This window comes from Mobula hypostoma, chromosome 8 (assembly GCF_963921235.1).
Source record: "Mobula hypostoma chromosome 8, sMobHyp1.1, whole genome shotgun sequence".
In the NCBI taxonomy this organism is placed as follows: Eukaryota; Metazoa; Chordata; class Chondrichthyes; order Myliobatiformes; family Myliobatidae; genus Mobula; species Mobula hypostoma.
Window position 1 is genome coordinate 89,326,939 of NC_086104.1, and position 14,601 is coordinate 89,341,539.

Below are 14,601 nucleotides of genomic sequence, written 5' to 3' on the forward strand. Positions count from 1 at the left end.
TGGCTACACCTTTAGTTTGGAGGAAGTGGGAGGAACCAAAGGAGAAATTATTAAGAGTAAGGTCTAATTCCGCTAGACGGAGCAGAGTGGTGGTAGAGCGGAACTGGTTAGGTCTGGAATCCAAAAAGAAGCGTAGAGCTTTGAGACCTTCCTGATGGCGGATGGAAGTATATAGGGACTGGACATCTATGGTGAAAATAAAGCGGTGGGGGCCAGGGAACTTAAAATCATCGAAAAGTTTCAGAGCGTGAGAAGAGTCGCGAGCATAGGTAGGAAGGGATTGAACAAGGGGGGATAAAACCGTGTCGAGGTATGCAGAAATGAGTTCGGTGGGGCAGGAGCAAGCTGAGACAATAGGTCTACCAGGACAGGCAGGTTTGTGGATCTTAGGTAGGAGGTAGAGAGGGGAAGTGCGGGGTGTGGGAACTATAAGGTTGGTAGCAGTGGATGGGAGATCCCCCTGAGCAGATGGTGTGGGAGACAATGGCCTGGTACTCCTTAGTGGGGTCACGATCGAGGGGTAAATAAGAGGAGGTATCCGCGAGTTGTCACTGTGCCTCGGCAAGGTAGAGGTCAGTATGCTAGACTACAACAGCACCCCCATTATCGGCGGGTTTTATAGTAAAGTTAGGATTAGTGTGGAGGGAGTGGAGAGCAGAGCGTTCGGAAGGAGTGAGGTTGGAATGGGAACAAGGTGTGGTGAAGTCGAGACGGTTGATGTGGAATGAACATTGACTTCTCATAGCCTCCAACCTGAAGGCATGAATATTGACTTCTGATAGCCTCCAACCAGATGGCATGAACATTGACTTCTCAAACTTCCACTAACGCCCCACCTCCTCCTCGTACCCCATCCGTTATTTATTATATACACACATTCTTTTTCTCCCTCTGTCCCCCTCACTATACCCCTTGCCCATCCTCTGGTTTTCCCCCCCTCCCCCTTTTCTTTCTCCCTAGGCCTCCTGTCCCATGATCCTCTCATATCCCTTTTGCCAATCAACTGTCCAGCTCTTGGCTCCATCCCTCCCCCTCCTGTCTTCTCCTATCATTTCAGATCTCCCCCTCCCACTTTCAACTCTCTTACTAGCTCTTCTTCAGTTAGTCCTGACGAAGGGTCTTGGCCCGAAACGTCGACTGTACCTCTTCCTAGAGATGCTGCCTGGCCTGCTGCCTTCACCAGCATTTTTTATGGGTGTTGCTTGAAATTTCAGCATCTGCAGATTTCCTCGAGTATGCTTGACTGCTTAGCCTCGCGCATTTTTCTATCATACAGTTCTTTATAAGCACTCAAACTGTCTTGCAAATATACTCTACGTACCCTTTCCAAATTAAAGTCATACTTTTCTGCAATCATTGCAGCGAAAATCTCATGCAGTTGCTTCACGTTCAGTTCCTGGACGACTTCACTTTCAGTCCGTTCATTACTGCATTCGGTTTCGATTGTTACCCTTTCCTCTTCCAATTGCATCAGCTCTTCATTTATCAGTTCTTGGTCATGGGATGCCCAACCTCTTGAACATCATCTTGGTCAGCTTCCACAAACCAAACTCACTTTGACCTTACTTCGTTCACCACGATTGAAAGGCTTAATTATGTCTAGTTTTATCCTAAGTGTAACACCCTTACAAGCTCTTTTAGGCTTTTCCGATACCTTAGAACTCATCTTGCTAACGGATGCTCAAAATAAATCGACATAAAGCACAGATGCTCACAGGCACATGTTTAAGCAATGCCAGCTAGAATGCAGTTCCGGGGTGCTCGGGGGGTGCGCTGCCTTTTTTCGTAACAGTGAAAACACCTGTTAGCGAAAACAGGTAACTAATGTAGGTCTTTCGTAACAGCGAGGTGTCGTAAAGCAAACATTCGAAAAGCGGGGGACACCCGTACAGCAAAACTCCAAACAATTCCACATCCCCCACCGTCTTCCTCATGCCCCGCTGGAAAGTTGCAAGGGCTCCGGATATGCCCTGGGGCATCTTTTTGGACTGGAAGAATCCCAGGGGACTTATAACGGCCGTCTTTTCCTTGTCAGCCTCACTCATCGGGATTTGGCAACAACCACTCCTCATCCAGCACATTAAACCACTTTGCACCACTCAGACAGACCCTCGGGACTGCATACTGGTCAGGTACAGTGCGCCTGTGCAGGGTCCAATAACCCACGCACATGCTGCCTGCGTCCTCCATGTCTACAGGGGCCAGTCGTGGCAACCTCTTTCTCACCAAGGTGTCTTCAGTGGTCAACTTCCCTCTCCCCCCCTCACCCCCGTGGTACATCAGAGCATCCACTAAGAGGGCCTCACCCTCAGATACTTTCCCCGGGCCGTACCACCATCGGCTCTCATTTAAATTCAATACCAGCCCAATGCTGCTACACATGTCCTCACAAGCAGCTCGAAACATTGGGTGGACAGACAATGCCCCCAAACAGCTCTCACCCACCTCCTCCTGGCAGGGCCCCATGCGCCTTCTCACCAGGGGGGTGTTGGTCCTCTCCAGAATCGAAATGCTGCCCGTCTCAACGGTGTGCGGATGCATCGGCATTAACAATTCACGAACCTCAGATACCCCCACCCTGGCCTCAGAGAACTCCAGTTTCACTGACCATTAATCGTCTTTTGGATAATCCCCAGCACTGATATTCCGACTTTCCAGTGTCTGGAATGGTGTCAAGGGTAAATGCTTCAGATACCGGTTGTAAAATGAAATGTACAACAACTTGACCTGCGCCCCAGTGTTGAGGATGGCCTTAGCATAGCTTCCCTCCATCCCTCCATGCGTAGGTTCATGAGGTTAATTCCTGGGATGGTGGGACTGTCATATGTTGAAAGATTGGAGCAACTGGGGTTGTATACACGGGAATTTAGAAGGATGAAAGGGGATCTGATTGAAACATATAAGATTATTAAGGGATTGGACACGCTAGAGGCAGGAAACATGTTCCCGATGTTGGGGGAGTCCAGAACCAGAGGCCACAGTTTAAGAATAAGGGGTAGACAATTTAGAACAGAGTTGAGGAAAAACTTTTTCACACAGAGGGTTGTGGTTCTGTGGAATGCTCTGCCTCAGAAGGCAGTAGAAGCCAATTCTCTGGATTCTTTCACAAAAGAGTTAGACAGAGCTCTTAAAGATAGCGGAGTGAAGGGATATGGGGAGAAGGCAGGAAAAGGGTACTGATTGTGGATGATCAGCCATGATCACAGTGAATGGTGGTGCTGGCTCGAAGGGCTGAATGGCCTTCTCCTGCACCTATTGTCTATTGTAACGACACACTGAAGCCTGGTCCCACTAAGCCCTCAGAAATAAGGTCTTTTTCTTCCTGGAGTTCCTTGGTACATTGCTGGGAATGTGCTCCCCCAGAGACCCTAGGCCTTTCCCCCACTAGGCCTCCATTAAGTTTCCCGACACTTCTCTGATCATCTGAACAACTGAGGAAGGGGCTGACCCCCTTAACTGAACCCCCTGGTACCGCAAGCAATTTATCTGCCCCCCCTCCCCCAGCCACAGAAGATACCCTAAAAACTTTCCCCCAATCTCCTGACACAGGTATGGAAAGCCCCCCAGGTGCTGCATTTTATTTCCAGTTGAACCAAACGCACTTCCCCCCCGCTTTCAGATAACTGGCCACTGTCTCTACAGGGTAATTGACCCGGACAGTTCTAACACCGTCACCAGCCTGCCTACTCAAACTTTCAACCAATCCCAGCCACTCTTCCTCAACCGAGCATTGCCACTCATCTAACAGCTGAGAGATCCGTTCCACCCACATCTCGTACTCCTCTGCCCCCTCCCTCCTGACAGTATGGACAGCCCCTGGCCCCACCTCACCTGGGGCACCTATAGAAACTGGCAATCCCACCTCCGTGACGTCAGCGCTAGCCCATGCTAAAGCAAGGTCTGAGCCCGCCATTTTATCAACTTTTCGCTCTACAATTTCAAACTTGCCATCAGCTTTAACCATACCTAAAAATCGAATTAACAATTCATCCAAGGTACGAATATCCACCCCACTCAGCCCGTTACTAACCCCAATCCCACAGAGGCACACATGTCTAACCGCAATCCCACAGAGACACACTAGCACAGTCCCCCTCCCCGACCAGAGTTTAGCACTCGGCCTCTGGGCTCCTGCCTCGAGCCTGGAATCAGCGGGTCCAGCCACCATCTCCTCAAGCCACGTCTTCTCTCTTCATCCTCCTCGCGCCTTCTCCCCGAAGCCCGCGCAAGTTAACAGCTTTCACACAGACGGAAAGAATAACATCTATCCCAATTGGTTAGCAAATGAATACAAGTCCGGTTATCACTAATTCTAACACCTTTAGTGTCAATAAATCACCCATGCTGTACCCTGGTACTTTAAAGGGGAGAGTTTTTTTATACTCGCCAGACTTCTTTATACCTTAAAAATATATACTTGTTGAGAATTATCAAGTTTTAAGTGTCAGTTATTACTTATGCACTATTATTTTGAGTCATAGGGTCACATAGCATGGAAAAAAGCCCTTTGGTTTAACTTGTCCATCTGCCTAAGACTGCCATCTGATATCCTATTTGGCCATTTTTGGTTCACATCCCTCTAAACCTTTTCTATACACCTACCAATCCAAGTGACTTCTAAATGTTGTGTAAGACTCGTTGCATCTAGTGGCATGAGCTCAGGGGTGGCTCCCCCTCCCCGACCAAACTTTAGCATTCTTGTTTGGGTGGATGCTGCGTGTTGTGTCCCCTGTGTAACATCAGTACCCCGAAATAACATTCAGTCCACAATGTGCGGTTAAACGATTAAGATTTTATATTTAATTATGGGGTTAATAGAGAAACAAAAGAAAAGGAAAACAAATAAAAGGTGCCAATAATCTCATAAACATGTTCAGTGCACAAACGTTGGAGCTCACAGATTCCCTTTCGCTGATCCTCCTTCGCTAGTCGGCCCCTGGGCTCCTGCCCCGAGCCCGGGATCAGCGGGTCCAGCCACCATCTCCTCAAGCCACGTCTTCTCTCCTCATCCTCCTCACGCCTTCTCCCCGAAGCCCGCGCAAATTAACAGCTTTCATACAGATGGAAAGAATAACATCTATCCCAATTGGTTAGCAAATGAATACAAGTCCAGTTATCACTAATTATAACCCAAACATGCTGCTATAGAGAACCACTGCCTCAGCAGTTAACAGTACAGAGAAGCCATTTTACTCACCTTAGCAGTAACATAAAAGAAGAAACCCTTACAGTTGTAAGTGATTTTTTTTTTTAGCCCTTTTACTTCTATGAGAAAAATTTATAAACTTAAGACTCCTAGTTTTGCACTTAAAGTGTTACATTGTATCTACTATTATCACTTTTCTACAAAGAATGTTTAACTATAGGATTACTAATTAACACCTGCACATTACAGTTTATGAATTGGCCCGTTCAGTAGTTGTTTCTTTGTCATATTTGCTTTGTTCACTGATTTAAAAAAGAAAGTAGCTCCCCAATCATAGCCGTGCTCTTTTTTTGTCTGCTTATTTTTGGTTTTATATTCTTTCTAACATTATTTGTTATCAAGGTCCTATAAATTATTCTCACTAATGTTTTCCAACTTTTAGAAGTTCTTAGCTCTACATCTACAGTTTGGTTTTCTGATCACCTAAATTATGAGAAAGTGCCTTTAAATTTTGTGACATTTTCTTTATTTCCTTCCGTTAGCAGGACAGGGCAGTTTGGTCCATTAGCAATTACGTAGCTGCAGCCACACTCACCATTGAGTTGATGTTTCAGAGCAGAGATTGATTTATTTTGACAGTGAATGTTTCTGGTGTTCTTTCCACTGACCTTGCCAGGAAGCAGAGGACTTTTAGTTGCAACAGATATCAGCCCTAAAGTATGAAATTTTGGCTGTCTGGTATGCACAAATGTTTTATAATCTCATAAAATTTTATATTCATCTGAAGAAAGTTTATCTGTAGAAAACTTGGAATAACTACTACTGTACTTAGCTGCTGTTAATAGCAAATTAAACCTGTACTGATTTCTGCTAATTGAAAAATAAAATACTGTTTTGTGATGGAAATCTGAAATAAAAACAGAAAATGCTGGAAATAATCACCTGGTAAAGAGAAACAGGATTAACATTTAGGATCAACTTGAATCCTAGGAGGACCAATATCCTGGCGGGGAGATTTGCGAGGGCTACCGAGTGACTTTAAACTAGAATGGTTGGGGGGTGGGAATCAAATTAAGGAGACTAGGAGAGAGGAGGTTAGTTCACAACAGGGGGATGGGAACAAGTGCAGAGAGACAGAGAGTTGTAAAATGAGGGTAGAAGCAAAAAGTAGTAAGGTGAAAAGTAAAAGTGGCAGGCCAGCAAATCAAGGGCAAAAATCAAAAAGGGCCACTTTTCAACATATTTGTATAAGGGCTAAGAGTGTTGTAAAAGCGAACCTGAAGGCTTCGTGTGTCAATGCAAGGAGCACTCGTAACAAGGTGGATGAATTAAAAGTGCAGATTGTTATTAATGAATATGATATAGTTGGGATCACAGAGACATGGCTCCAGGGTGACCAGGGATGGGAACTCAACATTCAGGGATATTCAATATTCAGGAGGGATAGACATGAAAGAAAAGGAGGTGGGGTAGCATTGCTGGTTAGAGAGGAGATTAACACAATAGAAAGGAAGGACATTAGCCGGGAGGATGTGGAATCAATATGGGTAGAGCTGCATAACACTAAGGGGCAGAAAACGCTGGTGGGAGTTGTGTATAGGCCACCTAACAGTAGTAGTGAGGTTGGGGATGGTATTAAACAGGAAATTAGAAATGTGTGCAATAAAGGAACAGCAGTTATAATGGGTGACTTCAATCTATATGTAGATTGGGTGAACCAAATTGGTAAGGGTGCTGTGAAAGAGGATTTCTTGGAATGTATGCGGGATGGTTTTTTTGAACCAACATGTCAAGGAACCAACTAGAGAGCAGGCTATTCTAGACTGGGTATTGAGCAATGAGGAAGGGTTAATTAGCAATCTTGTCGTGAGAGGCCCCTTGGGTAAGAGTGACCATAATATGGTGGAATTCTTTATTAAGATGGAGAGTGACATAGTTAATTCAGAAACAAAGGTTCTGAACTTAAAGAAGGGTAACTTTGAAGGTATGAGACGTGCATTAGCTAAGATAGACTGGCAAATGACACTTAAGGTGTTGACAGTGGATATGCAATGGCAAGCATTTAAAGATCGCATGGATGAACTACAACAATTGTTCATTCCAGTTTGGCAAAAGAATAAATCAAGGAAGGTAGTGCACTCGTGGCTGACAAGGGAAATTAGGGATAATATCAATTCCAAAGAAGAAGCATACAAATTAGCCAGAGAAAGTGGCTCACCTGAGGACTGGGAGAAATTCAGAGTCCAGAAGAGGAGGACAAAGGGCTTAATTAGGAAAGGGAAAAAAGATTATGAGAGAAAACTGGCAGGGAACATAAAAACGGACTGTAAAAGCTTTTATAGATATGTGAAAAGAAAAAGATTGGTTAAGACAAAGTCTCTAGGAAGAGGTACAGTCGACATTTCGGGCTGAGACCCTTCGTCGGGACTAACTGAAGGAAGAGTTAGTAAGAGATTTGAAAGTGGGAGGGGAAGGGGAAGATCCAAAATGATAGGAGAAGACAGGAGGGGGAGGGATGGAGCCAAGAGCTGGACAGGTGATTGGCAAAAGGGATATGAGAGGATCATGGGACAGGGAGGTCCGGGGAGAAAGACAAGGGGGGCGGAACCCAGAGGATGGGCAAGGGGTATAGTCAGAGGGACAGAGGGAGAAAAAGAAGTGTGAGAAAAAGAATGTGTGTACAAAAATAAGTAACGGATGGGGTACGAGGGGGAGGTGGGGCATTAGCGGAAGTTAGAGAAGTGGATGTTCATGCCATCAGGTTGGAGGCTACCCAGACGGAATATAAGGTGTTGTGGCTTGAGTGTGGCTTCATCTTTACAGTAGAGGAGGCCATGGATAGACATGTCAGAATGGGAATGGGATGTGAAATTAAAATGTGTGGCCACTGGGAGATCCTGCTTTCTCTGGCGAACAGAGCGTAGGTGTTAAGCAAAGCGGTCTCCCAGTCTGCGTCGGGTCTCGCCAATATATCACCCCAGCTGACTCACAGGTGAAGTGTCGCCTCACCTGGAAGGACTGCCTGGGGCCCTGAATGGTGGTAAGGGAGGAAGTGTAAGGGCATGTGTAGCACTTGTTCTGCTTACAAGGATAAGGGCCAGGAGGGAGATCAGTGGGGAGGGATGGGGGAGACGAATGGACAAGGGAGTCGCGTATTTTGAATTTTTCAAAACTCCTTAGATTCTGGACTAGTTCCTGAGGATTGGAGGGTGGCTAATGTAATCCCACTTTTTAAAAAAGGCGGGAGAAAGAAATCAGGGAATTATAGACCGGTTAGCCTGACATCGGTGGTGGGGAAAATACTAGAGTCAGTTATCAAAGATGTGATAACAGCACATTTGGAAAGCGGTGAAATCATCGGACAAAGTCAGCATGGATTTGTGAAAGGAAAATCATGTCTGACAAATCTCATAGAATTTTTTGAGGATGTAACTAGTAGAGTGGATAGGGGAGAACCAGTGGATGTGGTATATTTGGATTTTCAAAAGGCTTTTGACAAGGTCCCACACAGGAGATTAGTGTGCAAACTTAAAGCACACGATATTGGGGGTAGAGAATTTGATGTGGATAGAGAATTAGTTAGCAGACAGGAAGCAAAGAGTGGGAGTAAACGGGACCTTTTCAGAATGGCAGGCAGTGACTAGTGGGGTACCACAAGGCTCAGTGCTGGGACCCCAGTTGTTTACAATATATATTAATGACTTAGACGAGGGAATTAAACGCAGCATCTCCAAGTTTGCGGATGACACGAAGCTGGGCAGCAGTGTTAGCTGTGAGGAGGATGCTAAGAGGATGCAGGGTGACTTGGATAGGTTAGGTGAGTGGGCAAATTCATGGCAGATGCAATTTAATGTGGATAAATGTGAAGTTATCCACTTTGGTGGCAAAAACAGGAAAACAGATTATTATCTGAATGGTGGCCGATTAGGAAAAGGGGAGGTGTAACGAGACCTGGGTGTCATTATACACCAGTCATTGAAAGTGGGCATGCAGGTACAGCAGGCAGTGAAAAAGGCGAATGGTATGCTGGCATTCATAGCAAGAGGATTCGGGTACAGGAGCAGGGAGGTACTACTGCAGCTGTACAAGGCCTTGGTAAGACCACACCTGGAGTATTGTGTGCAGTTTTGGTCCCCTAATCTGAGGAAAGACATCCTTGCCATAGAGGGAGTACAAAGAAGGTTCACCAGATTGATTCCTGGGATGGCAGGACTTTCATATGATGAAAGACTGGATTGACTAGGCTAATACTTGTTGGAATTTAGAAGATTGAGGGGGGATCTTATTGAAACGTATAAAATCCTAAAGGGATTGGACAGGCTAGATGCAGGAAGATTGTTCCCGATGTTGGGGAAGTTCAGAACGAGGGGTCACAGTTTGAGGATAAAGGGGAAGCCTTTTAGGATCGAGATGAGGAAAGACTTCTTCACACAGAGAGTGGTGAATCTGTGGAATTCTCTGCCACAGGAAACAGTTGAGGCCAGTTCATTGGCTATATTTAAGAGGGAGTTAGATATCGCCCTTGTGGCTAAAGGGATCAGGGGGTATGGGGGGAAGGCTAGTACAGGGCTCTGAGTTGGATGATCAGCCATGATCATACTGAATGGTGGTGCGGGCTCGAAGGGCCGATTGGCCTATTCCTGCACCTATTTTCTATGTTTCTCTGTTTCTATCGGTATTTTCTATTTTTATTCTAATTTCTGGTGAAATTACTGTAGTTCTAACTACTTTTGTATCTGGTTTATCTATCATCTTCCCATCTTTTCTGACTCTGAATTTCATGTGATGAACCTCTATATTAATTTACAGAGTGCATAGTGTTAGTTACAGTATTACTGTTGAATATAAAAGACTTGTAAAGATAATGGCTAATTAGTTTATTGCCACGTGCATTGATATACAGTGAAAAGCTTTGTTTGTATGCCACGCAAACGGATCATTTCATACAGAAGTATATTGAGAAAAACACAAAAGAAAAAAAAGAATACCGGGGTCTTTGATTATGTTGCCGGCTTGCCTGAGGCAGCAGGATGTGCAGACTAAGTCAATGGAGAGCAGGTTGGTTTTTGTGATAGTCTGGGCTGTGTTCATAGCTCTCTGTGATTTTTTTTTTCACTTTTTTTTGCAGTCTTAGGTAGGGCATTTGCTGTATCGTTCTGTGATTTGCCCCAATAGGATGCTTTCTAAGGTGGATCTGTAAAAATTGATGAGGTTTATTGGGAACATGCTGAATTTCCTCAGCCTTTTAAGGAAGTAGAGCTGCTAGTATACTCTCTTGTAATGAAAGAACTTTTGGCGTCATTTTGCAGAACGGTTCCATCAAGAGTTGTAGAAAGTTCTTCCCGCAGTCCAAAGACATACCAGTTAGTAGGTGAATTGGTTATTATAAATTGTCTTGTAATTAGGCCAGGGGTTAAATCAGTTGGTTGCAGGGTGGCAGGGTTTGAAGGGCCTAATCCACACAGAATATCTAAATAAATAATAAATGTTTTTTAAAATAAAAATTTGGGAAGCCATGAGAAAAAGATGAGAATTCTGGACTTTCACAAGCAACATTTGAAGATGACATTTTTCATCATAAATTAAGCCACATTGAGAAATAAGATTTCATTCAAAACAATAAAACGTTGTAATGGGTGCAAAAATTCCGAATCCGATATCTTGATCTGGCAACATGTAGAATGAAAATATAAGTAAAGCACTTTAGTGTTCCTTTGAGACTTAATGCATTTCGTGACTATTTTGTTCTCAGCAATTCAGAGGAATATTTTTGATTTACATCAATAACAAAAAGTGTGGTTAGTTATGTTTTTTCTCCTAATTTGAAAAAAGATATTGCTTTTGGAGTATGGATAAGTGATTGGAGTATATGCAAGAAAAGCTGTCCATTGTGAGGAATAGAAATTCTCAAAGTAAATCTCTTTCTGTCTTTAGGTTGCTCATCCATCTACAATGGCTGTGAGATTGGTTAACCCGTTGAAACAATCTCAATTCTTCCTAAAAAGAACTTGCTATTTGAGCTCCCCTCTTGGATATGTTCAGCAACTCAGGATCAGGCACCTTGGCTGCTATCAGGGAGATTCTGCATGCAGCCCATTTAAAAACAGAGGCAGAAAACCTCGAGACTATTGTTTAGCGACATGCCATATAATATGGAAAGAGACAATTTTTACACAAATGGTACATCATCAATCCTTGTGTTATGCACAGTTTGCAAGCACAAGGAGCCGGGTTTATTCCACCGCAGCACGCGAGAGTAAAGTAGCTGTGAAACAGAAAGTACAATCACCCAAAAGACCACTCAAAGGGCCTCGGACCAAACAACCATCCAGGACCAATCAGCCAGGAATCGCAGATGTACAGGTAAATAAAACGCTTTATTTACAGACTGTGTTTTAGATTTTGTCTGGTACATGATCCATAAAACACAATAATGTCAGTCAATTAATTATTTCAGTCTGGTTTTTGGTTGTCACTTTATATTGGGACTTTACTATCTATGGGAGTGTGGCTCATATTCTAGGTTGAGCCACCAGATGGAGCACTTCTCTGTACTCTTGAGAAGTTCCACATTGAGAAAGGAAGAAGGGTGCTGATTTGAAAGTAGCAATTGCTATTTGGATGCTCACTGTTCTCAAAATTATGGTAGTAAAGAATCACAATCATGTATGGCACAAAAGGTGAAATATTCAGCCCAAGGATCCATGCAGACAATGGCCCATGTTTTTGCTCTTGTAATTAAAGTGATAAATGACGGGATTTGATCCTGACATATGAAGAACAAGGATTCAAGATTTCACGTTTCAAGATTATTTATTGCCATTCTTCAGTGCACTAGTGTAAAGGAGAGCAAAATTATTGTTATTCTGGATCCAGTACAGCATAAAAGAAAACAAATGAGCATAAAAAACTCACAATAAATATAAAAGTTCGAGGTTAATAACTCATCAGGAGTGATTGATAAGTTTGTGGCCTAAGGTAGAAGGAGATGAGTTAATAACTTCAAACTTGCTGCATAAACACTCAGAGTTGAAATGCATGTACATGTAACAAGAGCTGTATAACTCATCTCCTTCTACCTTAGGCCACAAACTTATCAATCACTCCTCATACTTGCAATAGTGTGGCTAGGAAGGGCTTAAACGCCGTCAATAAATTTGCCAATGACATTGTTGCTGGCAGAATCTTAGAAATAAACGAGATATACAGAAGTGTAATAAATCGCTGATCGAGTGGTGTCACGGCAACAATCTTGCACTCCGCGGCAGTAAAACGAGGAATTGATTATGGACTTCAGGAAAGGAAAGTCAGGAAACAAGGTAGATGATCTTGTAGTGCAGTTAGAGATTGGCAGGTATGACATTGTGGGTATCACGGAGACATTGATGAAAAGACAATTGTAGTTGGGAGCTTAGTCAAGTCAAGTCGCTTTTTATTGTCATTTCGACCATAAACTGCTGGTACAGTAGACAGTAAAAACGAAACAAGGTTCTTCCAGGACCATGGTGCTACATGAAACAACACAAAACTACACTAGACTGAGTGAGACAACACAAGGCTATACTAGACTACGTAAGACAACACGAAAACTACACTATGTTACGAGAATACACATAAAATTAAGATGTTTGCTGGCCTGGGCTAGCATCAGTGGCATCAGCAGTTGGTCTGCCACCTGCCCTCAGGGGAAGGAGAGATAAGGAACAATGGAGCAGCATCTGGAGATGTGTAATGAAGGAATGTGGGAGGGAGAGCTGTCTGGAGCGGCTCCCCCCTTTGAACCCTAAACTGTTTGAAGTGATGGACAGGCGATACCCCAGCAGGGGGATAAAAAGGGACAGGTTCGCTAAGGCAGGACACATGCCACCCGAGGTAACGAGACCCTGGAAGCGGTACGCTTCTCACGAGTGGGTGAGAAGTACCAGACAACGACCAGGGTGGAAAGGTACGATCAGCGGGAACCCGGTGTGTGTCCGCCCTTGCCTGGGTGCCGGGTTCACTGCAGAGGATCGACCGCATCTGGAGGAGGGGTCACAGTCGGTGACCTCAGGTGACATCACCAAGGACCCGCCCAAAAGTTGCTCGTGAGCAATCTCGCTGGTCTGTGAGTGAAGCTGTGCTGAATGATGAGTTGTTCCTGTTCTCTCTGTCTCTCTTCCCCCACCTTGTCCATCGCCATGGCAACGATTACTGCGAACTGAACTACTAACTGGACTGAACTTTGAGTCATTTTGAAATTGGTCATTTACCCCTAGACAACGATAGAGCTTGATTGATGCTGTTATCTTAATTCTGTGCACATGTGTGGTTATCATTGTTGAATTGTTGCATTTATTATCCTTTCGATTACTGTGTTGCTTGTTTCTTTAATAAAACTTTCTTAGTTCTAGTACTCCAGACTCCAACTGAGTGATCCATTTCTGCTGGTTTGGCAACCCAGTTACGGGGTACGTAACATAAGTGGGGTTCTCGTCCGCGATTTTGAACGCTAAATTTGGGACGGAGTAAATTGATTGGGTTAAAATTCCCGAAAGAAAGAAAAGACAAACAGCAGAAATGGAGGTTGAGGAATTTATAAAGGCGCCGACCTTGGAGGCATTAGAGGATGCCAGGAAATCGGAATTGATAGCTGTGGCCAAACGGGTGAATCTTGCTGAGGTGAAGTCGACAATGAGGAGAGAGGAGATACACAGAGCTATTGTAGAGCACTATGTATCTAAAGGTGTGTTTCCCCAAGGTGAGCTGGGGATGGTGTCTATTGAAAAACCTGCTGGAGACGCGGTACAGGTACAGCTTGAAAAACTGAGACTCGAGCACGAGTTCCGGGTACGGCAGTTAGAACACGAAGAGAGACAGTTAGAAAGGTGGGAGAAAGAGAAAGAGTTGGAGAGAGAAGAGAGAGAGAGGGACAGACAGTTGGAGAGAGAGGAGAAACAGAGGGAAAGGGAATTTGAGCTGGAAAAGTTAAGGATAAGGGCCGAGCAGGGGCTCGTGCCGAACCAAGGTGGAGGGTTCCGGGCGACCCAGGAGGTAAGGCTGGTTCCCCCTTTTGACGATACCGACGTGGATCGGTACTTTCTCCACTTCGAAAAGGTGGCTATAAGTCAGGACTGGCCGAGGGATAAGTGGGTTGTTTTACTTCAGAGTGTACTGAAAGGGAAGGCCCAAGAAGCTTACTCAGCTTTATCCACGGAAGATGCCCAGAGGTATGAGGTGGTGAAAGAGGCCATCCTCAGGATTTATGAGTTGGTCCCGGAGGCATACCGGCAGAGGTTCCGGAATGCGAGGAAGCAGTGGGACCGCACGTATTTGGAGTTTGCCCGTGAGATGCAAACATATTGTGAGCGTTGGTGCGCCTCGAAAGGGGTAGAGGGGGATTATGACAGACTGCTGCAGCTGATTCTGATTGAGCAGTTTAAAGGTTGTGTCCCTGAGGGTATGAGACCCTACCTCGA

At 44.6% G+C, this 14,601-nt stretch overlaps 1 protein-coding gene across 3 annotated transcripts in view; it reads left to right on the forward strand.

The window, feature by feature from the left end:
• The window catches only part of rmnd1 (required for meiotic nuclear division 1 homolog), a 157,816-nt gene that overhangs the window by 22,042 nt on the left and 121,173 nt on the right, over positions 1-14,601 (forward strand). For 2 of the 3 annotated variants that reach the window (XM_063056289.1, XM_063056290.1), the window contains one exon: positions 11,081-11,509. In XM_063056289.1, coding sequence (XP_062912359.1) covers positions 11,099-11,509 — 411 coding nt within the window. In that variant the 5' untranslated portion in view covers positions 11,081-11,098. Of the gene's footprint in view, positions 1-5,208; positions 5,234-11,080; positions 11,510-14,601 lie in introns of those variants that run through there. The other variant, XM_063056291.1, reaches the window with a different exon arrangement.